This window comes from Panthera leo, chromosome E1, assembly GCF_018350215.1.
Source record: "Panthera leo isolate Ple1 chromosome E1, P.leo_Ple1_pat1.1, whole genome shotgun sequence".
NCBI lineage: Eukaryota > Metazoa > Chordata > Mammalia > Carnivora > Felidae > Panthera > Panthera leo.
This window is the reverse complement of record NC_056692.1, coordinates 43,130,645-43,155,908: the sequence shown is the minus strand read 5'-3', so window position 1 is coordinate 43,155,908 and position 25,264 is coordinate 43,130,645. Positions and strand designations below refer to the sequence as shown.

Below are 25,264 nucleotides of genomic sequence, written 5' to 3'. Positions count from 1 at the left end.
AAGAAAATGCTAATGATTAAGATTACATATCACATTAGATTTGGTATATTCCTTAAGAACCTATAAGCGATTCATCGGAAAGAATGGGGTTTTAGAGTCGTTAAAGAATAGTTAACTTTCATCCTATCTCTGTTTTCTAAAAAAATTGTTCTTTCCCTTTTTTTTAGCTCACAAAAGAAGTTCCAGGCTATGGCTATAACAACAAACTCATCTTGGCAATATCTGTGACTGTAGTAGTGATGATTTTGATCATAGTGTTCTGTCTCATTGAGGTAAGGACAACAATTAATTCCGATTCCCAGACTATATTCCTTCTTTACAGTAGATTCAGAACCCACAAACTGAAAATCAAAGCCACTTTCCCACCTATCACGACGTGATATCCCTCTTCAGTCTGGAGGACTGAGATATGCTTTGTCCTTTTATTGCAAAGTATATTCCAGGGATTTTAAAAGGAACCCCACTGCCGGGAGACATCTGTGGATTGTAACCAAGATAACAAGCCATTAGCTTGTTCTGAGACATTAGGTCTAAGAAGGCCACAGTTGACATGATAGTAAAATTTCTTCAACTCAAAAAAATGATGTCGATTCGATGCACTCACCAGTCATCCTCCTACTACCACTGATTTCTTTCCTCGTTGGCTAAAATGATGAGAGAGAAATAGTCTTCACCCTCATGGAGCTATCAGTCATCTTGGAAGAAAGGGCATGGCTTAGAGATAAAAGTGTCATCTTGTTGATTAATTAGATGTGCCTACAGCTCTCTCCTCCACTTCGCAAGGCATTGTGTAAACAGGTTCAGTTAAAACCCTGCAGCTAAAATCCTGCATCAGGCTACTCAGAGCGTGTCATAATTACAGTTGCCTATTCCTGGAGCTTGCCTGTTTACCTTTTATTCAATTATGTATGAATTGAATATATATTCAATATATTTATTCAAATATACATATGCTTATTATATATCTATATCTATATCTATCTATCTATATATATCTATATCTATATCTATATCTATATTGCCATCTGTCATGGCAACCCTCCATTTCAGCCAAAGCAGCCCCTCACCATCCCCTAGTCAGACCATGCCCATTCCTACTTTTGTTGGTGACTTTGCCCACTTGAAATTCCTTTATTTCACTCTGCTGGTGGAAGTCCCGTGAGCCTTCAAAAGCCAACTCGAGTTCATCTTTCTTCACAAAGCCTTCCCCGAATACTGTAATACTCCTGGACCTAGTCCTTCTGTGAGATTGTCACCATTTCTTAGGGTCTGCAGTGACGCATTCCCCTCCCCTGATAACAAAAATATGCTAAACAGTTTGTTAAAAGGCAGCTCCTCAAGAGAGAAATATCAGGGTCATGGATCAGAGCAGAGATATGTAAGGCTTCCTGGTCTATCAGACTTGAGTAAAACCTGACTGGATGTATTAACTGCTAAGGAGAAACATGTCTGTCTTCTGGAGGGTTGGTCAGTAGTAAAAGCATAGAAATGGTGAGGAAGAGACCAACATGGGCAGTGCCCACCTAGCCTTGCCTAAGAGTAGAGATGGCACCTCAGGCAGCAGATGAGAGTCAGGCCCACCAGCCGGGCTGTGCCCGCGGGGCAGATGGATGGATCTAGCTACCTCCGTCCTTTCCATGAAACACTGGATTCAGCTAATTACTTTTCTTCCACTTCTCTTCTCACCAAATAGCCTTCTGATTATACTTCAGTGTGCCACAGAGGCCTGTCTCCACAGGAGACAGGAGTCCCAATCATGTGGACACAGATGCCCTATCTGTGGAATGGGTGGAATGGATGTTTTCCTTATTGTCAAGTCATGACCTGACATTCTGATTTTGATCAATCCTGTGACATTGGTAAGGTGATATTGCCTCCATGCAGAAAGAAGTGCGTTCTCTCTTGATGAGATCAGAGTCTGATTTCTCAGCCTAAGAGCCTAGGAACTAGCGTGGGGTCAACTTACCATGACCTCTGGGAAGAGAAATCATTGGCCATTGTCCAGTCAGTACTCTGCATCTTGAGGTGGCCTGCAGCCTTTTGCTTTTGGGAAGTTCTATAAACTCCTATTGCTGTTTTAAATTCCTATGTGGTTTAACCTTGTGTTTATATTTTTTTTATGTGGTTTCATTATTTCCTCTCCCTACTTAGATGATACACTTTTTGAGGTCAGAGACCATGCAGTTTTTTTCCTGTAGTGGACAATAATGATGTTCAAAGGAAGAGATGAGGCATTGTGTCAATTTCACAATGAGGAATAATGCAACGTAATATTTATGTGAAGTAGCCTACAGAGTCCAGCAATAGACAGATCCGTGGGTGACTAGGACTTTTAAAATGTTACCTTTTAGAGGCGCCTGGGTGGCTCAGTTGGTTAAGCGTCCTACTTTGGCTCAGGTCATAATTTCATGGTTCAGGAGTTCGAGCCCTGTGTTGGGCTCTGTGCTGACAGCTCAGAACCTGGAGCCTGCTCTGGATTCTGTGTGTGTGTCTCTCTCTCTTTGCCCCTCTCTCACTCTTACTCTCTCTCTCTGTCGCTCTCAAAAATAAATAAATAAACATTGAAATGTTACCTTTTAGTATTCAAATCAGTGGAAGAAAATAAATAAATGGTAATAGAACAACTGCTTAATTATTTGGGAGGAAAATAACAACAGATCCCTATTTCTCACCTTAAAAAAACATATTTCAGTACATGTAAAAAAAGAGAAACAGGAACCCATCAAAGTGCTAGAAGAAAACAGAATCAATACTTTTATAATCTTGTGGTGAGAAAAAGCTTTGTGACCTGATACCACATGCAGAAACATTTGATAGATTTGATCGTCTTGTCTGATTTCTGCTTGGAATAAACCAGACATCTGATTTAATCCCCACAGTCCTGTGAGGATGATATCACCATCCTTCTTTCCTACATAGAAGGGGATCAGCTTAAGGCCCCTGTGGCAAAACCCAAAGCAGAACCCAGCTGTGCCTGCAGTCAGCCTGTGCTCCTATCCCACTGTTCCGTCTCCTTCACGATAAAAACACTGACAAATATTTGAAACATTGAAATTCAGTGAAAGCCCTTGAAAGGATTAATATATTTCATATGAAGAGAGTTTTATAAATCAACAGGAAGAGGACAAACAATCCAGGGGATCAAGGGGGCAAGGACTACGATGAACAGGGGGTGTGGACAGTCCGTCACCATATCTGCCTCATGGCTCATGGGACATGGGCCTCGTTAACAAGGCCTTTTCGCCTCATGGTATAAAAATAGTCTCTGATATTTTCTTCTGTACTCTTATAATATTTGTTGTGATTTATTTATTTTTAATCTGTATGGAATCTGTCTGGTGTTTTGGTACGGTCGAGGTAGGGGATCTAACTTTTTTCCCTTGCATAAAGATCCAGTTACTTTAAAATCTTTTATTGAATGGTTCATTCTTTCTTCATGGATCCAAAATACTAGTGTTATCTGGACTCTATTCTATCAACCTGGTTTTCTTTTCCTGTATCAGTATCACGCTACATACTTAACTGCAGTTGCTCTGTAAGAACGTATTTTAACGTCTGCTCTGTGATCTTCTTCTTCATCCATTTTGTAGCTATGCTTGCACATTTTCTCTACCAAATGTCAGCTGGCCAGTTTTTGTTTGAAAAACTGTCTTGGGATTTGAATGGGATTGCCCCGAATTTGTAGGTTAATTTGAAGGGAACTGACATCTTTACACTATTCTCGGAAAATAGTGTCTCACATCACGTATTCGTTTCTTCTTAATGTCCTTCAGAAGAGCTTTAGTGTTTTCATCTCATAGGTCTTACCCATTCTTTGCTAAGTTTATTCCTAGGTACTTTATGCCTTTTTATTGATAATTGTAAATGGGATAATTCTTCCGTCTTTTGATTAATTATTTATGGAACATAGGAAAGTCATTGAGGTTTACATGTTGATCTCTTGATTTTATATATATCTAGCCATCTTGCTGAATTCTCATGTTTCTTCCAACAAAATTTTAGTTGATTCTCTTGGGCCTTTTAGTTTGTCTGTAATTTCATATGCAAATATGTCTTAGTTCTTCCTTTCCACGACTCCATTTTTCCCCAGTGCATCAGTTAGGACCTCCTCAACACCAATGAATAGCAGCAGTGATAACAGACATCCTACTCTTGTCCTTGATTTTAAAACAGTGCTGCTGTTTAGGTTTCTGGTAGACACTTTTCTTTTCCTCCTCCCAAGAATTTTTATTAGGAATTACCTGTTGAATGTTATCTGAGGCAGTCAGTAAAATGTATTACCAGCTGCACGCGAGTTAGGTGTTATTGAAGAGTCAAAGGACTATTCAACAAATTCCTGTCCTAGGAAAAGTTATCATCTCACTGGGTAGATAAGACCTAAAATGCAAAGGAATGAATAAAGATGTGGAGGGAGTGGTTATTGTGATGGGTAACTGTGATCATGTTTTCTTCCAAAACAGATTTATTCTCATAGAACAGCAGCCAAGGAAGGTAAAGAAGGAAGCTCAAGGTAAATATTAGTCTGGCAATCGTTAAAGTAGAATTTTAGAACTAGATTTTCAAACTCATCTATTTCAATCCCCTTGTTTTACAGCCAGGAAATCACCAAAGGCAGAAAGAATACATATTTGGCCTAATGCTTTGCCTGGATCCAGCAAAGTTAGCTGCCCAGCCAAACCCGAGTTAGAATGGGACTGGCACAGAGCACCTGCTCACTAGACCTTTAAAGAAAGATCGTGGGGGGACGGGGGTGGAAATGTTCAGACCCGTTCCCGCTGGCGGTGGGCATCAGGCCTGGCCACAGACCTTCTCAGAGGCTCTGGAGAAGGGATAGGGAGGGCCAAAAGTCGTGGGGTGAAGGGGCTAGTCTTCAAGCATGATGGAAGGTAGAATACATGAGTCCCTCCCGTAAAGTAGGGGGAAAACTTCCTTCTTCCTCCTTCTGGTTTTCGAGGCCCCGCTCTCCATTCCCTTTATCCAGACCCAATAGAATTTGAACTGGGAGAGACCTTAGATAATCATTTATCTCTTCCTTTTATAATAATGAGATGGAGAAGGAGAAAAGGAAGATATCTTGCCGGACGGTTGTATCACTAGTACCACTAGAACCAGAAAGAAGATGGTTCCTTTCCAGTTGGGCACGTCTCTGACTACACTGTTCTTGGGCTGTGAACTGCATTTTATGTCACAACTCAGTGCACACATACCGTATAGACATAAGTACCTTCTAAAACAAACTTACCATACACTCTGATTCTTTCTGTTCTGTTTTTTTTAAGTTTATTATTTATTTGGGGGGGAGGGTGGAGCAGAGAGAGAGAGAGAGAGAGAGAGAGAGAATCCCAAGCAGGTTCTACACTATCAGCACAGAGCCAGACACAGGGCTCGATGTCACAATCTGTGAGATCATCACTTGAGGCAAAATCGAGACTTGGGCTGCTCACCTGACTGAGCCACCCAGGTACCCCCTATTCCATTTGTATTCAAAAAGAGTATTTTGTGTTTTAGCACTAGCCGTGTGTTTTCAGGTGATTTCACGACTCACTCACTCATCTGCCTGCAGTGTGAAAGTCAGTGAGCTAGATAACTGCTGGTTGGACTCAGGCATTCACTCGGTGCGATTCATCTTGTAAGGTAAAGCAGCTAGGAAAATAGAAACACCTCCCCACCCGCCAGCAAATGATGCCTGTGAGGCTAAGCCTGGCGGGGACTGATGTAAAATGCTTCTGGAGAGAGTTAGGTGCTTCTGCCGTGTGGTCACCCAGTTTGTTGACTGCACAAGGGCACTTGGCCAAGGGCCAGAAGGTGAGCAGGGTGAAAATCCTGCCTATACTTCATGTCAAGTTACATACAAAGGTCTCCCAGGGACACTGTGGGGCCATTATGGACAGACACAGGAAAATTCTGAAAGCCCAGCATGTATGGAATTATTTCTGAGATCCCAGGTCTGTGTTGATTTTGCTTGCTAATAAGACTGGAGAAATACATTGTGAGAGGCATGGAAAATGGTACGAATCACTAATTGTCTGTGTGTGTGTGTTTCCTTCAAGGGGCTTCTTTGGATCTCTGCTGCGTAAGAGATGCTCAGAGGAAAGTGACAATCAGGTAAATCTGAGGAGGATAAAGTACCGTGGCTGGAGAAGGCAGGGGAAACAGACCTAACGTTGTCCTTTCTGTTTTCTAGGAGGGCTTTTTCTGGAGAAGGCGGCCACTTTGGCTTAGGGACATGTACAGACCCCTCAATGCCACACGCAAGAAAAACATGGCACAGAAGCTACACGACAAGGATTCTTCTGATGAAGATGAGATTTTCAAGATGGAACTAGGGTACGTGATTGGGGAAGATTTTCTCTAAAACGAGGAAATTATGAAGAGTTGAATTGTTCCTTTCGAGAGTCAAAGCCTTGGCATTCTTCTCCTTTTCCCAGGGAGGCTGGCAAAGCCACAGCAGAGAAGACTCGGACCACAGATTCCACTACTGAAGAGCTGGGTGACGAGAGTGAGACAGCATGTGAGATTGTCACAGAGTGAACGCCGTCCTGCCTCAGGCCACCTACAAAGTTTACTTTCCGATACTGGCTTCTCAGCATTGCTTATAAAATACTTGTTTTTCTCATATTAAAATGTATAAATCCATAACCAATTCTAGCCACGTGGTAAGGAATTAAAACGTAAACGGTTAAATATTTATCTACAGACAACAGGGGCCACAGGCGAGAGAAGCAGGACTGAAGCCAGAGTCCCTCGTGGTAGCCAGTATTTCCACAAGACACAGTATGGGCAAAGTAGGGTGAACGGGGCATCTTTCCGTCATTTCCCTGATACGGTCAGTCTCTGGAAACTGGAAAACGTATCTTCAAGGGGCTTAGACTATTAAGTTAATTAACAGCCTATTCTGGTGCTCTCTCCCCTGGCTCACCAAATACCAGTTATTCACAACGCGCTTGACCCCCTGCCCATAGAGGATCATCTCTCTCTGGCCCCTCTGTGAGGTCTTTGGGGTTGCCAGAATATTTGGATCGCTGAGCCGACCTCCACTGTAGGGCTGAGGCCTGTCTTTCTTCCCAAGAGCTCAAACTCAGACACAAAATGTGTAGTTGGAAGTAGGGTGTTCCTCAACCTTACAAGCTAGTAGATAATTCCCATTGGGTTTTTTTGTTTGTTTTCTTTAAAAAAAAAAAAAAAAGTCCCCACCCTCAGAGAGCTAGCAGGGAGATGCTGGAGGGTTAGAGTAAAGAATGTGTGAGAGCAGTAATTACCCAGGACTGCCCTGCTCAGGCCTTTATTTCAGAAAACTTATTGGTGGGGGCACTTACTGTTCACCTGTACCCCACTAGCCTCTGCTGACCCCACTGAGGGTCGGATGCGTGCGGCTGGGCTCTCTCCAGTTCAGCCCAGCACCACACCTACCACTGCTTTCCTACCCAGCTCAGATCAGGGCTGCACGATTCCAAGAGATAATGCAGCACAACGTGCAGAAGACGCAAACATCCCTCCACTTCTGCAGAGGAGGGCGTTAACCAGTCACATTTAGGATGTTGGGAGGAGTCGGGGTGCCTGGGTGGCTCAGTCCAGTGAGCATCCGACTTTGGCTCAGGTCGTGACCTCATGGTGTGGGAGTTTGAGCCCTGCATTGGGCTCTCTGCTGTCAGCACAGAGCCCACTTCAGATCCTCTGTCTCCCTTTCTCTCTGTCCCTCCCCCCAGCTCACACACTGTCTCTCAAAAATAGATAAACATTAAAAATAATGAAGTCATCTATGCTTTCTGAGTACATGAATGACAGGTTTTAGAAAAAGGACGTCAGAGTCAAAATACAGTAGTGAATAAAAGAAATCCTGAATTAACAAGGTTTGATAATCTCTTTTCTTAATGTCTGTTTATTTTGAAAGAGAGCAAGGGGGGAGGGGCAGAGAGAGAGGGAGAGAAAGAGTCCCAAGCGGGCTGTGTGCTCAGTGTGGAACCCGATGCGAGGGACTCGATCTTACGACCGTGAGATCACAGCCTGAGCTGAAGTCAAGAGTCGGATGCTTAACCGACTGAGCCGCCCAGGCGCCCCTGACAATCTCTTTAAATGCCCCCAAATAAATGCTGGTGGCTTAGCGATAGGTGATGGAATATGGCACCAACCGCTGGCCACCAACAGAGTCCCCCGAGGGGACAGTAGGACTGGGGCACAGCCCAGCAGGTTTGGCAGGGTTGGTAGGAACGGTTCCAAGCGGGGTGATTGGCCCATCAGTGCCTCTTCGGCTTTATTAGTTTGCTGCTGCTGGGCAAGGACACCTGTTCTCCTGGTGCCTGCTCCCGTTCCCCCAGCGTTTTAGTGAGAACGGCCACCAAGTGTCTGTCTCTGTGTGGTGACTTCAGTGAGCCAACAAATAACTGTGTTGAAAGCACAAGACTAGAGAGTAACAGTAATCGGAAGCGGCAGCAGCACCTAGTTTACTATTTGCTTACTTGGTGTCAAGGCCTGGGTTGGGTGTTTTGCAGTCTTAATTTAGCCCAACAGTCCGTGAAAACATACTTTATTATCCCCATCTGGCAGATAAGGGGACAGGGCTTAAAGGATGTAGGTACCCTGTTCAGGTGCCCAAGGCCGCAAATCCAAAACTGCCAGGTAGGGGTTTAATCCAGGCCTGTTAACTCCAAAGCCTGCTGACGGTTATACTGCCCTGCTGCAGGGTGCAGGGGTACAGAGACGTCTAAGCCATGGTTACCATCAAAGAATCAATAATTATAACGATGAGGATGGTGGCCGCTACTGTTTGTTGAGCACCTGCTTTGAGCCAGGCGCAGTACTAGGCCCTTTAGTCACTCTTAGGTCACAAGGGCAGAAACTCCTCATGCCAGCTCAAACTCCTTCATGAGCTGGGTGGAGCGGGGGCCGGTGGTGACTTTTTGAAGAAGAGAGGTGGACACAGAGACAGAGCTGACGAGAAACCAAGAAGACCCATCTGTGCATAGTTGGGCTTCCCGAAGTGTGGGCCGGGATTCCAGGCAACTCCATTCTCCTATTTGGGAATATTTCCATTAGCTCAAATGTGGTTCATAAAGTGAAGCTTAGAAAATGTTGTTTCTATAACACGACCTCAAATTTGCACAATACTTATCAGTCTCAAATGCTACCTTGCCGTATTTCTTTTAATTTTTTTAATGTTTATTTTTGAGAGAGAGGGAGAGAGAGAGACAGAGCATGCGGGCAGAGAGAGAGGGAGACACAGAATATGAAGCAGGCTCCAGGCTCTGAGCTGTCAGCACAGAGCCCGATGCGGGTCTCGAACCCATGAACCAACCACGAGATTATGACCCTCTCTGCCACCCCTCCACTCGCACTCTATGTCTCTGTCTCTTTCTCTCTCCAAAATAAACATTTAAAAAAATTTTTTAAAAACAACAATAAACATTTATTCCTCAAAAAACATCTTTTTTAATGTTTATTTTGAAGAGAGAACAAGAGAGAGAGGGAGACACAGAATCTGAAGCAGGCTCCAGGCTCTGAGCTGTCAGCACAGAGCCCAATGCGGGGCCCGAAGCCATGAATGGTGAGACCATGACCTGAGCCAAAGTCAGACGCTCAACCAACTGAGCCACCCAGGCGCAATACCCATCCCCAACCCTCCCCTCCCTCCCACCCCCCATCAACCCTCAGTTTTGTGAACATATTTTAAAACTACCATAGCCAGGAAAACAAACCATTCTAGATATTTCAAACACACACACACACACAAAGGTCATACAAGCAATTGGTGCTCACCACTGGTGGGGCTCGCGGTGGTGAAGGTCAGGGCCAGGGGGGAATCGCACCACTAGCTCTCAGGTTACTTTACCACAGTTGCTCTCCATAGATTCAAAGCTGCTGCTGCCACTCGGTCAGGAAACTTCGGGAAGCCGCTGCCGGGGTCACTACAGCCCCATGGCCCCAAGCCTGACTGGTGGGGAGTATGGACTCCAACATTCGGCCCGCATGTCTGCTGCTACAGAGGAGAAAAGCATGGCTTCCACCTCCTTCCACCTCCGCCTTCCAAATTTCACACAGGTACGCTTTATTGGCACAATTCTGCTGTCGAGGGAATCTGTCAACGATGGTTCGTGGGTTTCCAGGACCTGCAAAGAAGGGGCTAGAAATGGGTGTCAAGAGCCAACCAACATCATCCAGCAAACCCCTCCTGATGGGTGGGTGTTCAAAGGCTTTGTAAAAGGGGGGTGGTGTCCACGTGGAGTAACCTGGTGGTCGTGTTCCTAAGTCAGAAACCCTGAAAGGTGTCATTCTAGCTGGGCAGCAGGTGAGGCGCTAGATGCTGACGACATACACTCAACCCCAGAGGTGACTGGAGAAGCGCCTGGCGTTGATTCTTAGTTTCATCTCTGGAACGTTCTCACTGGAATTAAAGCTGGATGGACTATTGGCAATGCAGTATCTGAGAAAACATAGCCCCCATTCAAAAGGGCTGCCAGAGAAAAGATCTCCACAGGGAAACATGATTTCTCAAAATACAGCCTTTGGACCTCTATACGCAAACATCCCTGGGATGCTTACTTAAAAAGCTGATCCTGAAAATAATTTAATTTCAAAGGCTGTTGGGGCACCTGGGTGGTTCAGTCAGTTGAGCGACCGACTTCGGCTCAGGTCATGATCTCACGGTTCTTGGGTTTGAGCCCCACGTCGGGCTCTGTGCTGACAGCGCGGAGCCTGGAGCCCGCTTTGGAGTCTGTGTCTTCCTCGCTCTCTGCCCCTCCCCCACCCCCCTGCTTGCACCCTGCCTCTCTCTCAAAAATAAATATTAAAAATAAAAAAATTAAAAGGCTGATCCTGCACACCTCCCCTGATGAAAACAAACAAAAGCAGACACTACTTAAAGTAATCCAGACAGATTTCAGTCAGTAACATAGTATTGCAGTGCCGTAGGGGAAAGGGTTCATCGTGAGCAGGCACCCGACTGGGATTATTACAGAGGTGATGGGGTATTTCACAGGGAGAATGAGGGACTAGGGAAGGGAATGAGTGGGGGGCTCTATGATCAGAAGTGAAAGATGACAAAAAGCAGGAAGGCGACGCTGGCCCATATGAGACCCATCTGGCTTTGCTGACACTTCTCAAAGTTAAGCTCCTGCCCTCTCACAGAAGCTGGGAGACAGGGGCCCGATCTTCAGGCATTGGCTGGACTCAGCAGCCAATCCTTTAGACAGCCAGGAGTTTTGCAGGCAGGCACTTTAAGGGAGGCTAGGGTCCTACTAGGGATGCGGCCACGAGCTGCCAGCAACCACGTCCGTGTTTGTTCGCCTTCACAGGCCAAGCAAGGTCGAATCAAGAAGAGGGCTCGGAGGAGCCTGGCGAGCATTTGGAGAAAGAATCTGTCACCCTCCGAACCCACATGCCCACCCCTCCTGAGCCCATCCCCCAAACAGAGGGACCACTTTGACAGGCCTTTTTATGCTCACCAAACGACTGAAGTAGGACAAGGCGGACGGGGAGGTGGGGGAAGCAGAGGTTCTCCGGCTTCTTCAGGGCTGGAGGTCGGCAGGGATTTGGGGGTGGGAGACGAAGGGCAGAGCAGATTGAGGATGACCAGGAGGCTCAACTGGATTCTTAACCTGGGAGTCCCGTCGGGACTCCAGCATGGTGGTCATGCTGGCCGGCTCCTGCCCCCACGGAGGTCAGGGCCTCTCAGTCCTGAGGACCACCAGGCACGACCAGCTCTGGCTCCTGTGGTCCTGGTGGGGGTATGTTGTTGAGACCTGGGGGATGGCGTGGAGCACCAGCTGGGGGGCGGGAGCACACTCATTCAAGAAGAAGAAAAGTCCCGAGGCCCAGAGCAGAGGCAGGAATGGTGCTTAGGCTGCGTGTGTTTCCAGGGCAGCGGCAGAGAGCGGTCTGGCGCCACACTGTGGAGGAAATGAAGATTTCAACGGTACAAAGGCCTCGTCTGGATGAGGGCTACACCCCAGGGTGGTAGAGCAGGAAAACAGAAGGAGCCTGGCTCCCTGACATAAGAGCCACCGAACCAGCCCCAGATCCAGTACTTAACCGGATTATCATATGAGAGATCAAGAAGCTGCTTCTTAAAAAAATTTCTTTTCAATGTTTACTTATTTTTGAGAGACAGAGACAGAGCATGAGCAGGGGAGGGGCAGAGAGAGAGGGAGACACAGAACGTGAAGCAGGCTCCAGGCTCTGAGCCGTCCGCACACATCCCGACGTGGGGCTCGAACCCATGAACGGCAAGATCGTGACCTGAGCCAAAGTCAGACACCTGACCGACTGAGCCACCCGGGTGCCCCCAAGAAGCTGTTTTTTAATTTAACCCACTGTTGGGGCGCCTGGGTGGCTCAGTCGGTTAGGTGTCCGACTTCGGCTCAGGTCAGGATCTCACCGTTCGTGGGTTCAAGCCCCACATCGGGCTCTGTGCGGACGGCTCAGAGCCTGGAGCCCGCTTCAGACTTTGTGTCTCCCTCTGCCCTTCCCCCACTCAATCTCTGTCTCTGTCTCAAAAATAAATAAACATTTAAAAACAAAGGAATTAAAGGGCGCCTGGGTGGCTCAGTCGGTTAAGCATCCAACTTCAGCTCAGGTCACGATCTCGGGGTTCGTGAGTTTGAGTCCCACATCGGGTTCTGTGCTGTCAGCCTGTCAGCACAGAGCCCGCTTTGGATCCTCTGCCCCACTCTCTCTGCCCCTCCCCCGCTTGCACTCTCCCCCCCGCCCCCCGAAAAAAAGGATTAAAAAAAAAGAATTAAAAAAAATCACTTAACCACTGTTGTGTTGGGTCTCTACTGCAGCAGCTGAACCTGTACGTAACCTGATAACGGAGGGAATCCATGTATCTGTTATCTTTTGCCACAACAGTGCTAATAGACCATCCTCAAAACTCAGAGGAGGCTGGGAAACCGATTCTCACAGGTTGGCCGTTACCGCTGTACTTTAATGCCCTGCTGGCTGGATCGGCGCTGCTTCTCACTGCTGGTCTTTTCTCCCTGTGTTGCTGCCGGGACCCAGGCTGAAGAGGCAGCGGCTACCCAAGAGAAGCGTAAGAGAGCAAGCAAAAGAGCCATCGGGCCTCTTCGAGCCTAAGCACGGAACCAGCCCCAAGCCCCAAGCCAGGGGATGGGAAAGTACACTGTGGCCACGAGGAGACACAGCAGGAGCGGGGATGCGGGGAGGGCCCATAATTCTCTCTCCCAGAATGTGACAGAGTCCTGGGTCAGAGGCTACAACACGGTGGCCCTGCTCTTCTAGGCGTCACCTACGAATGGCGCAGAGTGAAAGACAGCGTCCGTCCATGTGAAGACTCAACCGCAGTTCTCTATTAGGTCAGGAGCCCTGACAAGACAAGAATCACATCTCCTTCCTCTTCCCAACGCCTAGGGCCAGGCCCTGCCCTCAGGGCTGACTCAGGGAGATTACTGGGTGAATCTGAGACCATTTCTTCACTCTCTGCGTAGGATTCCTTATGTGATACAGACTGACCTCCTAAAGGTCAGCACACAGTGCTAGGGGTTTGCCCGCAAAGCTGCAAAGGGACTGTGCCATTGGGAACTGAGATGTGTACCGAGGTCTGTCTACACCGCATCCTGGATCCACTGCCTGCCAGAGGGACCTCCAGAAGAAAGGACTTCCACAAGTTAAATATCGCAGACTTCACACTCCAAAGGAGAACCGTTTGAAGAGAGCCATGGTTAACCCTGAGGAATGCCACCATCACCACAGAATTCCAGGCACCGGGCATGTGGGTAGAAAGCATATTTTAGGGCAGTGACTCATGGTAAGTCGTTTCCTCCAGTCCCTAAAACGGGCTATTCAATGTCAAGCTGTCTCAGGCTCAGGCTGATAACAGGGCAGCCATAGGGGACCTAGTGGGAGCTGCGTTGTCACGGTCCAAGTCTGTACGCACCGCTTGTATAACCTGCCCAAGTTCACAAAGACAGGATATCAGTCGCCGCTCTTTATGCTCCCAGTGAAAGAAATCCAACTAAAATATGCTTAAGCCAAAAATGTCATACGGTGTATCGGCTCACATAACCGGGAAGCCTAAGATCTTCAAGCTGGCCGCATCTAGCGCTCAAACGTCATTCTCTCCCCAACTATCCCTCAGTTGTGCTTTCCTCCATGACGGCTTCAGGCTTCAGGATGGATGCCCCAAGACTGCAAAGATAGTCGTTAGTAACTCCAACTCTCCACTGAGGTTGAGCAAGCCTCATAAAGGAAAGCCAGTCTTCAAAAAGCCTCTGATTGGTCTGCTTGGACCCTGTATCTGGCAGGAGGAGACCCTGATTGGCCAGCCATGGTCAGCGTGCACCTGCAAGGTGGGCCTTACACCAGTACTTAAGTCTCTGCTAGGGCACAGGAACTGAATAGAAAGTCAAGAGAGGGGGTTGTCTCACGGCAAGTTGAGGGGGCGAGGTGACAAATGGAAGACCAGACATTGAGGCTAGATTGAACTAACCCTAAGCCTAAACTTTGAACAGGCTTTCACACGTTCATAGATGCTATTGTGAGTAAAACACAAATTCACTTAAGAGCAGGAGTGCCTTCATAGTAACTTTTGGTCTTTCTGTATTTTTTGTCCCAATTAATAGATATCGAAAGGATCCCTACGATCACGAGCAGGTCCGAAGACCATTCTATTTTTTAATATTAGAAAGGGATTCTTAACTGCAGATTAAGAGAGAGAGTAAAGAAAGCAAGAAGAGAAGGGAGCCAGGAAAACCCCAGCCCAGGAAGCAGCGAAGGAAGGTTCCAGGACAGCAGCGTATGACAGGTCAAGGAGGTAGCCGAGGGAAACGGCACTAACTGTCATGCCAGAGCACTGGAGCGGAGTGGAGGAGTGATCGTGGCGGGCAGCACAGAAAGAGAAGGAGAAGAATTTAAACCCCGGGGGGTCAGGGGACAGAAACGAGTGCCATCGGACTACATGAGCAAGCTCTGCGGTGAACAATGCTTACCTAGTCACAATTCTGCAACCACTATCAATCATGGGGCAAGAGTGACAAAACTAAACCCCAAGAATGGAATGGGTGGGGGGGTGTTAAAGACCTAACTCCTTGCCTGTGTTGCTAGGAAGTCCACAGATAGTGTCTAAAATGGATGAATCAGAGCACCTGGGTGGCTCAGTCGGTTGAGCGTCTGACGTCAGCTCAGGTCACGATTTCACGGTTCGTGGGTTCGAGCCCCGCATCGGACTTTGTGTTGACAGCGCAGAGCCTGCTTGGGATTCTCTCTCTCCTTCTCTCTCTTTCAAAAAAAAAAAAAAAATTAAAAAACTCTTTTAAATGGAAGAATTAAGAGCTAGAAACACAAGATAGGTGGAGATAAGCACCAGAAGATCCAGCGAGAGGTAAGGAGGACCGAGGACTGGCGAGCTGGCCCAGGAGGGTGGGGATGGTCGAGGCAAGAAGCTGCTGCGGGTCATTCTGTTTCCTCACCACTTCATTTCGTACTATTTGAACTGTAAACTATGTGTGATAACATTTGGGAGGCTTAAAGAGTCCATTCTTTTGTCAACGGCACCTCAAAGCTGTATTTGTGTCCAACTTTATTGAGATAGAATTGACACATAATTTTTACGAACCCTTTAAATCCATTTTTTAAAGAGAGTGGGAAGAACCAGCTTCCTGCAACAGAAGCCATGAGAACATTACCTATTCCGGTTTCAAAAGAAATGGTGGCATTAGTTCTGCTTAGATGATTTCGGTCAGAGACCAAGTAAGCATACATCTGGGGTTCAAACAAGAGAGGCTCTCACTCCAGTGCTCAAAGACCAGTTAGAAAACGGAGATCTGACTGAACTGGGTAGGTACGAATTAGCCAAAACTGTAACAATAATAATAATAATAATAATAATAATATAGCTAGTTATCCTCAAGTGCTTACTTCAGACCAGAAACCGTCCTGAGGATATTATCTTATTTAATCCTCATGGCAACTGATATTTTCCCCAATTTACAGATGAGGAACTGAGGCTCAGATAGTTTGGGGAACTTCCCGGAAGTCACACACTCTGGCCCCTCTGCCTGAGGCGGAGGGGCCTCAGCGTGTTGTGATTTACTTCTCTTTTCTAACCACCAATCAAACTTAGAAGTTTCTATCTCTGGTGCCATCTCGAGGGGCCTATGAAAACCACTGACTGTGGCAGTGGTCTCAGGCCCACACTTGCTGGGTTGTGCTGGGCCCTGCGCTGTCTTAGGGAAGGCCTAGAAAACAGTATGGGGTAGAGCCGGTATTCAAACCTAAGCATTCCCGGCTCCAAAGCCCGCTTGCTGGGCCACTGAATTATGCTAGTTCTCCAGCTAGAATCAGAGCTGGGTGAGGATCCCACCTGTAGTAATTATGAGTTGTATGGCCTTGGGCCCCCAAGTTCCTTAACCTCTCTTAAGCCTGTTTTATCATCTATGCCATGGGGATAACAATGGTGCTTACCTTCAGGGTGGTTGCTAAGGATAAATCAAAATTCCTATCTGGCAAATAGGAGCCTCTATTTTCCACACCTGTTAAATGCCTTGCCCTTCAGCTCCTAGGTTAAGGAGAGATTCTCACATTTTCTCACCCTTCAGATCCACGGGTGGTAGGGCAAGAGACAGAAAAGGTTTGGGTCAAGGCTAAATACTTGGACCTCATCCCAGAGTGACTCTCCAGGGCAGGGGCGGGGTTCAGGAATCTACACCTTAGACCCCCGAGAAATTCAGATGCCTGCAGTCCTCCTGCCTGGCTTTGAATGACTATGCGTAGTGCTTGAAATCTGACAGACCAGTGCCTTTGTGAGCGTCTGAGCCCTTCCTGCACTGGCCTCCAGCTGTGTCTGTGCCTCCTCCCTTTCCCCATTGCCCAATCTGTCTTTATCTCCCCCTTCCATTCTAAGCCCCCTCCCCTTACTCTAGCCTTACTTCCTAGCTTCCTCTCCACCTCTCCGTGCACCCTCCCCTGAGCTCAGTCTGCATTCCTACCCACCGGCCGTTTCTCTACCAGTCTCTTCGCAGGCATTGCCCTTTCCTGTGTCCACCCGGAAGGCTCAGATAAAAGTTGCTTCCGCCAGGATAACCTTCAAGGCCTCTTCTCTGGCACCATGGCACTTTGCACGTACCTTTATTATTGCTCAAATAACAGGGTAATGGGAGATTTTTTTTTCCGGCCTCAGATTACCTGGTGGACTCGTGGCCCACGAATGGTGGAAATGTGCGCCAGAGTAAGATGGAGAGAGGAGGACAAGCCCGTAGACTTTGCAGAGGGGCCGAGAGGCCTGAGAAGTAAGAGAAGACCAGGAGACAGGGGCTCCTGAAAAGATAGATAAGAGATTACCATGCGGGGTTCCCACAGCTTTTGCAGACAGCGGCTGCGCAAAAATTCATTGGAAGAACTGAGGAATGTTGCTGGCTCCATCTGGGGGAGGGCATGCTTGTATCAAGACACTGATGCTCTTGATGTGCTATAATTATAACCAGAAACACTATCCTTTTGCCCAGGAAACTGGATTTCCCAGTAAATTCCTTACTTTCCAAGTTGTTTAACGCTAAGATAATGCTTTGCTTCTGTGTCCTTATTTATTTATCTTTAACGTTTATTTACTTTGGAGAGGGAGAGCACAAGCGAGGGAGGGGCAGAGAGAGAGAGAGAGAGAGAGAGAGAGAGAGAGAGAGAATCCCAAGCAGGCTCTGCACGGTCAGCGCAGAGCCCAATGCAGGGCTGGAACTCACAACTGTGAGATTGTGACCTGAGCCGAAGTCAGACACTTAACCGACCAAGCCACCCAGGCATCCCTCCGTGTCCTTATTTCTAACTTTCTGTTCAACTGTTAACCATACTAAATGTACTCAGATTCATCTAGTCTAAAATCGAGGAGAGGTGGTTCTCGCTCCTAGAGAGAGAATTATTGAAGAGGCAGCCCGCACACACTCAGGTGCCACATCTCCAACAGCTGGTTTTATAAATGGAAACAGGCACTGGGACCCCTTCTTCTCCCCTTCCCAGAAAGGCTGATGGAGAGCCTGGCCCAGATCAGTGGAGCTTTCTTCCAAGAACTGTCCCGTTCCCAGACCAGCCCTGTAGACACCCCCAAAGTCCCCCTGGACCTGCAGGTAGCAGTACCTCTCCACCCCAGTACTCACCCCACACTCAGGCCCTCAGATCCCACTTGACCTAAGCCTGCAGGTATGAAGTGTCCAAAGCACAAGACATCTGTCCCCACCCCCACCAACACACACTCTTGACCTTTTGTTCTGAGTCCATGTGAAAGAGAAATGTCAACTCTACCAAGTAAAGGAAACAAACAACTTCCTGGCTAGATGAGAATAACCAGAACCTTAAGCTTCATGCCTGGGGGCTGACGGGTACCTAAAGGTGCTCCCTTGGTGATAGGGGTGATCAAAACCTGTATGCTTTTCCTGAGAACCACCAGGCGGGAAGCACCAACTGCACTGATGCCCTCAGGGAGGCAAAACTAGGGTAGACGTTATTGTTCCGATTTTACAAGTGGGAACCTTCCGGGCAGGAGGCCAACAGACAGCCTCAACGGTAGATAGTGCTGTGCCCAGGCAAGGTCGTGAACCCAGAAGGCGGCCGGGATCTAGCGAGACGCAGACACTGCTGGGGGCGGGCAGTAGGACACGTTCCGCCCGACACTGGTGGGCTAGCCTGGTGGCCTCGCCTCTCCGTGCGCATCTCGGGTCGCAGAGTCCCCAGCCTCCCAGATCACTCACCTGCTCTGGGGCTGGGAACTTGGGCTTTCCTGAGCGCTGGCCCCGCCCCGAGGCTCCGCCGGCCCTGCGCTTGGCTCCGCGGTCCGGGGGCGGGGCCGGACGCCGAACCAACGTGATGGCGTCAGGCGCCGCGAGCGCCGTTTCCTGTTGTCCCTGGCCGGGAGGCCGCAGCGCCTGGTCTGAGGCTTAGGGGCTGCAGTGGCCAGGAGTGCCCCGCGCCCCCTCCCCGCTCCCTCTGGTGAGTTAGGGGTCAGAGGGCGAGGAGGGTGAGGAGGGGACGGCGGGGCCGAGACGAGAACGGGCGATGGGTCACCAGCCCTGTCCGTGATCGCAAACCCTTGGTTGCTTTGAAACTGTCCTGCTTCAGAGCCTTTTCCCTTCCCGGCCTGAGCCCCGCACCCTACCCCACTCGGACCCGAGCCTTCAGCCCAAACAGCCAGTGCTGACCGACCCGTCCCCTTCCTCTTCTCCACCCGTGACCCGAGCCCAGCCCTTACCCTCACCCCTTCACCACTGGTCTTGCGTAAGTGCAGCCACACTCGACCCCACGGTAGCCCACTTCCAACCCCTAGGACAGCCACTTCCCTCCGCCTCCCTCTAACGCATCTCCTTCTCACCCCTCAACCCCTTTGGCAATCCCAGTGCTCCACGCAAACCTCCTCGAGCCCCCCCTCCCCCTCCCCGTCTTTCTGGCTTACCCCCTTTCAGGCTCAGCTTTCTTATCCCAGCCCCTCTGCTCAGCCCCCCAAGGTCTGCTCAGCCAAAACACCCACCTCCCCCCACTCATTTAATACCTACCACTACAGTAGATGCCCTATTGCGCTTACCGCCCTCTTCTTGATAACTCTGATCTCAGCCCTATCTCAAGTCTTGTATGTATCTTCTTGTCCTCACCCACTCAACCCCTAACTTCCAAGCCCACCACATACTTTCTTTCCATCCCCAGCCAGCCTGAGGACACTTCATTCCTGAGTCTTTGCTAAACCACCCCCCAACTCTTGCTGCCCTAGTTCCCACCACCCCTACCCAATCTTGTTAGATTGACGTCTTCCTATCCCCATTTCAACTCTTCATCCCAGCTCTGTGCCCATTCTTCCCTTGATGTGGTCCCCATTTGATCTGAGAACCTAGTGCAGTCCCCTGCCAACCCCACCTGCTTTCTCAGAGCCAGGCACTTGCCGAACACCTCAATTGAGGCAGGGCCTCAGATGGTAAGTAAGTGTGGAGGAGTAGAGATCCTTCTCCCGTGGGTCAAGTGCTTTTCCTGGATGTCAGGCCCCCTGTACCTGTCCTTAAGGATTGTATTCCTGGCATCCATATTACATTACTCGCGTTGGCTGCTGGAATGATAGGTATCATCCAAATACCTGGAAGGTGAGGGAGCTACTCATTCAGCTGGGGCAGTGGAAGCTTATCACTTCCTTTTGGGTGATGATCTGGAGAAACTCAAGCGGTTCCACTGTGTGGGGTTGGCTGTGGTCACAGAATCATGTCCATGTGTATTGCCCTGCCGCTCAGAAAGGACCCTCACCCAGTGCTCCTCCTGGCCAGAACTGGTTGTAGATTAGTCCCGCTACCGAATGTGCCAGAGGTGACGTTGCATGTTGTGAAGAGTAGAGATGAGTGGATCCTGGGGACGCCGAGGCCTCCGTGGAGGCTGTTGAATTGCTTCCTCTTTTTGCAGGTGCTGGATCATTGAGTTTTGACCATTTTGATTACCCATGAACACAGAGAGTCAAGTTATCTCAGAGTAGCTAGACATTCTTGAGGCACCCAGGCTCCATGGTTAACATTTATAATCTCCTGGGATTTGGGGGTGCACATCCCCTCTAAGTTCTGGTGACCAAACTCCAAAGGATTGGCCATTTGACAGCCATTGTAAAGGACCCCAAAGAAGACCCCTTGTCTTTGCTTGCATTTATAGTCTCACGCCTTTGAGAATCGGATGTCCTTTTACCTTCAATATCCCCTTCCGTTAAGGTGTGATCTCTGAAGGGTTTCAGCCTGTTGGCAGCTTGGTGTAATGGAAGGAGTTCCGCAGTGACCCCACCACTGAGAAGTTGTATACCTCAACTTCTTACAGTCTGAAACGGTCTGAGCCTTTTTATTTTACTCATCTGTTCATTCAGCAAGTATTTTGTGAGCACCACTGTGTGCCGTGCACTGTTTGAAGCATTAGAAAGACAATGGGTGAATGAGTCAGGCAAAGGTCCTGCTTTCATTCACTCAGAGTTTGGTCCTTGCCAGAATCTTAAGGGATCTGGGACAAGAATATGGGAGAGATGGGTGTTGTTGGATGGAAGGAGGGAGGGAGGAAAGAAAGATACCCAGTGTTCCTAGACCTCACATTTCTGGCCTCACCCACTAGCCTTTGGACTGGGAATCACGAGCTAGAAGTTGCTTGCCCTCCAGCTGATATTCAGTTGCTTTGTCGCCCTACCCACCCCCCCCCACACCCATCCCACCCCCCACAGGGCTCTTGTCTAGAAATCCAACTTTCTTCAGGTAGAAGGAGGTGCTGTTTACTCAGCACTCACATGTCTGAAGTATCAGCTGTCTTTCTGAATCAGAAGATAACTTTGTCATTTGTTTCCAGCTGAAAACCCTGACTCATCACCTGGTACAGCAGCTGGAGGGCTTAAACACCGGCCTGTTGTCGTGCATAGCCAGGTGCAGGATCGGAGTCAGGCCGTAGAGACGAGGCTGTCGCGGATGGCGGGGAAGTCTCTAAGAAGAAGAGGTTGCTGTTTACTGATGAACGGAGTGTTTCGAAAGTGGTGAAGCCAGGTTATCCATTTCTTCTTCTAATGTAAGTCTCATCTGAGTCCTTCTCCTCTTTTCGTTCTTCCTTAGTCTCTGGAGGAAGTGAAATTGGATGTTTATAGAAGGCCAGGCAGTATCACGAAGAGAATCAACCCCAACGATTCCTTCCTGTGTGTTGGAACATTTGAGGAGGGACAGCTCGGAAACCTGGCTGCCACGGAAAGGACCTGTGGTCAGCTAGTTGGGGCCACAGATCTGATGGGCAAGATTGTTTCTTGTCAGTGTTAGGCCTTCTTTGATAAGGTGGAGCTTCTGAAGAGTCTGTGAATAATAAGTTTGCCTGAAACTCTTTGAACCAAGGACCTGGGACAGTATGAACTGACGAAAGGCACAGAGCTTGGAATGAGAAAATTCTGTCCCTCACCTGAGGCATGTTTCTACTGAGCCTCAGTTTTCTCTTCTGTGAATGAGGGATACTCATCCTTCTCTCACAGGATTGTTTTAAGAATTAAATGAGGATAGAGAATGAGATCCTGTGCCAGAGTGAACCAATACAGAGGGGCAGAGGTAGACGAAGGGTGACTTCAGAGTTTCCTAAAGGCACACGGCACTCACCTTTTCTGCTCCACTGTATCAGGGATGTTTGAACTCTCTACTTGCTCTCTTTATTCTGGGTCTCCTGAAGACCCACCCCTCTTTCGTTTGCTTCTTGGTGTCAGTGAAGACAGCTCTGAAGATAGAAAGTGAAACCAGTCCCATAGCATGGTAGATGGGGGTCTGGCTCACCCAAGGAGCCTGCTGGAGTGCTGACCTAGCAGTCAGGAGACCCAGAGCCCAGAGATCTCACATCGTAGATGGTCGTGGTCCTGCCTCTGAGCCATTTCCTGCCTTCCTGAGGCGTTCTAGAACCGACAGGCCTATGTAGGGAGCTTTGGCTTCCTGCAAGGAAAGATGTGCCCGGAACTTTGGCCTGACCCCCACGTCTCAGTTCTGTTTTGTGAATTGTCAAGTGGCAATTCTTCTAGGTTTCTCTGCACTGTTGTCCTTTTGTGACGTTCCTGACACTGTTTTAGGTCACAGTTGTCTCTTGTCTGGCCCTGCTCTGACCTCAGTGTCAGTTTACTTTGTTTTTTCAGCAGACCCTGACTTGGCCAGAGCACCCACTTAATGATAAGCCTCCCTCCCTCCAGTGAATATTATATTCAGTGAATTAGTTGATGAGGCCTCAATGGTCTTCCTCTTCAGATTGCTGAGGCCCAAGCCTTGAGGCCGGCTGAGGGAAGGGCAGTTTTAGGGCTTGAGGCTCTGTCTAGAAGGGCAGGCCCCCGGAATTGCCAGAGGGGATTGGATGCCAGGGTCTCAAAGCCAGCGAGCCTGAACTTGGCCTGCAGGGCTGCGTAGGGTAGCCTTGAAGAAACCCAGCCTCTAGGATCAGGCACGGTTTCAGGACCGACTCTATAGTATGTCCCCTTCTCCCGGTGCCCTGGTGGCCAGAGCATGGAGCTGGTCTCCAGCGAAGGGTCCTGAGGATTCCCAGTGGGTAGGAGCTGGGAAAGTGGTGGAGGGAGAGACAGTCTGATGGGCTGTGGCCAGGGGCTAGTGTTCCTCCTGTCAGTCTGTTGTGCGCTGACCAGAGCTGGTTTCGTGGGGGCCGTCCTCCACACACCTATCTGCCTTTGCATGTCCTTACTTAGGAAGGTCGGCGCTGGGTCCTGTTCACCCTCTGCCGGATCCAGAGGCCAGGGCTTGAATCAGAGCGTCTTTCATCATTTAGGGCCACCCTGCCGTTCCCCATGCCTCACTGTTCGCCTGTAAACCTTTCCTGCCAGACTCAACCCTGATGCTCCCTTGCATCCCGCCACCTGGGCCCCCAGCTGGAGAGCCCTCCTCCCAAGACTTCCCTGCCCCCTCCCCAGCCACCCCTTAGCCCTAGCTCACACCCGCCTCTTCCAGAAGGGTGGATGTCATCCTGGCCGAAGGTGGTAGAGCCCGCCACTGATCAGCCCTGGGATCTTGGGAAGTTCCCTGACCTGGGTCAGCTTTGATTTATCTGGATAATAAAAGAGCTCGCCTAGGGTGGTTACAAGGAATGAATGAAGCAATGTGTGTAAACAGTACAAAATCCATTCATCATGCCTCCATTTGATAACTTCTTTGGGCCATAGGTTTTTGAGAACAGAGACAGCGATGACCTATTTTTTGGTGTCCCTCCATGCTCGGCAGCGTGGTCACTAGAGATCTGTTTAGATGGGAATGTGCCTGCCCAATCCTGGTCCGTCCAAGTGGCTGGGGCGGTCCAGGCGAGCCAACAGCCACCCCCCGAGGCTCAGGTTGAGGCCCCCCCCCCCCCACACACCTAAGCCACCCCCGGGGGGGTGGGGGGGAAGCCAGTGCCCTGAGGGATTTACCTGTGTACTGACTTCAGGTAGTTGAGCGGACTCATTCAGACGGTGGCCTTTGCCTATAAGGCTTGGCCACATCCAACCGGGGTAATAGATACCATTTATCCTTAGTACCGTCAGGCACTGTGCTGGGCGTTTTCCACATTCATAACCTCCGTTTGAGACGTCTGCCGTGGTGCCCCACCTAGCATGCCTAAGTGGTTAGTGGCAAATCGAGATTCGAACCCGTGTTGTTTCCCTTTAGGCGTGTCCCTGTGCTGCTCCAGCTGGACCCTCGTGCCTGGAGGGGAAGCAGCTATGTAGCAAGAGGCCCTCCCTTTGGAAACTTCCTTCAGTTGTGCTTGTCCCTGCCGAGCTGGCAGACATCGGGCTGGCACAGGAGTCAGAGGCTCCGAATGTGAATTGTGAGCCCCTGCTTCCTGGTCCACGTGGGCTCTTGGCACCTCCAGCGGCAGCATCCCCCTCGCACCCTTAGTTCTGTATCCAAATCGGCCCCTCATTCCCTGCTTTTTTGTGCCAGCGTTTGGTGTGGCATACAGAGGCCTCTCCATGCCCTGATTAGGGTGGACCCACCCACGGCACATAGGATTCCCCACCTCCTGAGATTCGAGCCCTCACATTTCTTCTCTTCCCTTGTTTCCTTCCTTAAAATCCACTCTTGGCTTTTACTTTTGAATTCAGAGGCCTTTGCATTGCAGTTTGAGGAAGATGGGCTGACCCGCTGCCTGCTGGGGGGAGGGGGAGAATTGGCTGGGGGTGGTGAGCTGGAACCTGCTCATCTGGCCGCGCCGTCTGTCTCTGCAGGTGTCATGTGATTCTCCGAGGGAGCTGCAGTGTGAGCGGAAATGCTCTCGGTGGTGGAGAATGGACTGGACCCCCGGGCTGCCATCCCGGTAGGCAGTCGGAGAGGCTCAAGGGTGGGGAAGGGGGCACGGGACAGCCATGTCATTGGTCTTCCTCACTTTGAAATGAATGAGTACTGTCTGGAAAGCGAGGCTTCGGGCTGAGAAAGAGTTATAGCAGAAGCAGGCTCTGAGGAGACCCTGCCCTTTCTAGAACATCTTATTGGTGATAGAATGGGAATTGATAAAAAACAACGGATTTTAATAGGGGCTGCCTGAAGACCAAGGATTTCTCAAAGGAAGTCATACATATGGGGCGCCTGGGTGGCTCACACGGTTAAGCGTCATGATCGTAAGCGGCTCATGGTCTTGCAGTTTGTGAGGTCAAGCCCTGCATTGGGCTCTCTGCTGTCAGAGCAGAGCCTGCTTTGGATCCTCGGTCCGCTCTGTCTCTGCCCCCTCCCCCACAGGCACATACATGTATGCACATTCTCTCTCTCTCTCTCCCTCTCTCTCTCTCTCTCTCTCTCTCTCTCTCTCTCAAAAATAAGTAAACATTAAAAGAAGGGGC

General features: G+C 49.2%; 2 protein-coding genes and 1 long non-coding RNA gene across 6 annotated transcripts in view; 2 read left to right on the top strand and 1 right to left on the bottom strand.

The window, feature by feature from the left end:
- Positions 1-6,639, top strand: part of LOC122207336 (leucine-rich repeat-containing protein 37A-like) — a 151,580-nt gene extending 144,941 nt beyond the window's left edge. Inside the window, exons 40-44 of the mRNA XM_042917438.1 lie at positions 168-272; positions 4,461-4,510; positions 6,051-6,105; positions 6,185-6,327; positions 6,429-6,639. Coding sequence (XP_042773372.1) covers positions 168-272; positions 4,461-4,510; positions 6,051-6,105; positions 6,185-6,327; positions 6,429-6,531 — 456 coding nt within the window. The 3' untranslated portion in view covers positions 6,532-6,639. The remainder of the gene's footprint in view (positions 1-167; positions 273-4,460; positions 4,511-6,050; positions 6,106-6,184; positions 6,328-6,428) is intronic.
- Positions 6,640-10,011: 3,372 nt separating this feature from the next.
- Positions 10,012-22,664, bottom strand: LOC122207340. The gene is made up of 5 exons (XR_006196773.1): positions 22,065-22,664; positions 19,840-21,542; positions 11,439-11,882; positions 10,224-10,417; positions 10,012-10,103 (listed from the first exon to the last, which is right to left on the bottom strand). It is a non-coding gene; the product is annotated as an uncharacterized LOC122207340 (long non-coding RNA).
- Positions 21,424-25,264, top strand: part of PLEKHM1 (pleckstrin homology and RUN domain containing M1) — a 172,605-nt gene continuing 168,764 nt past the window's right edge. For all 4 annotated transcript variants that reach the window (XM_042917410.1, XM_042917409.1, XM_042917411.1 and 1 more), the window contains exon 1: positions 21,424-21,495. The gene's annotated coding sequence lies outside the window, so the exon portion shown is untranslated. The remainder of the gene's footprint in view (positions 21,496-25,264) is intronic.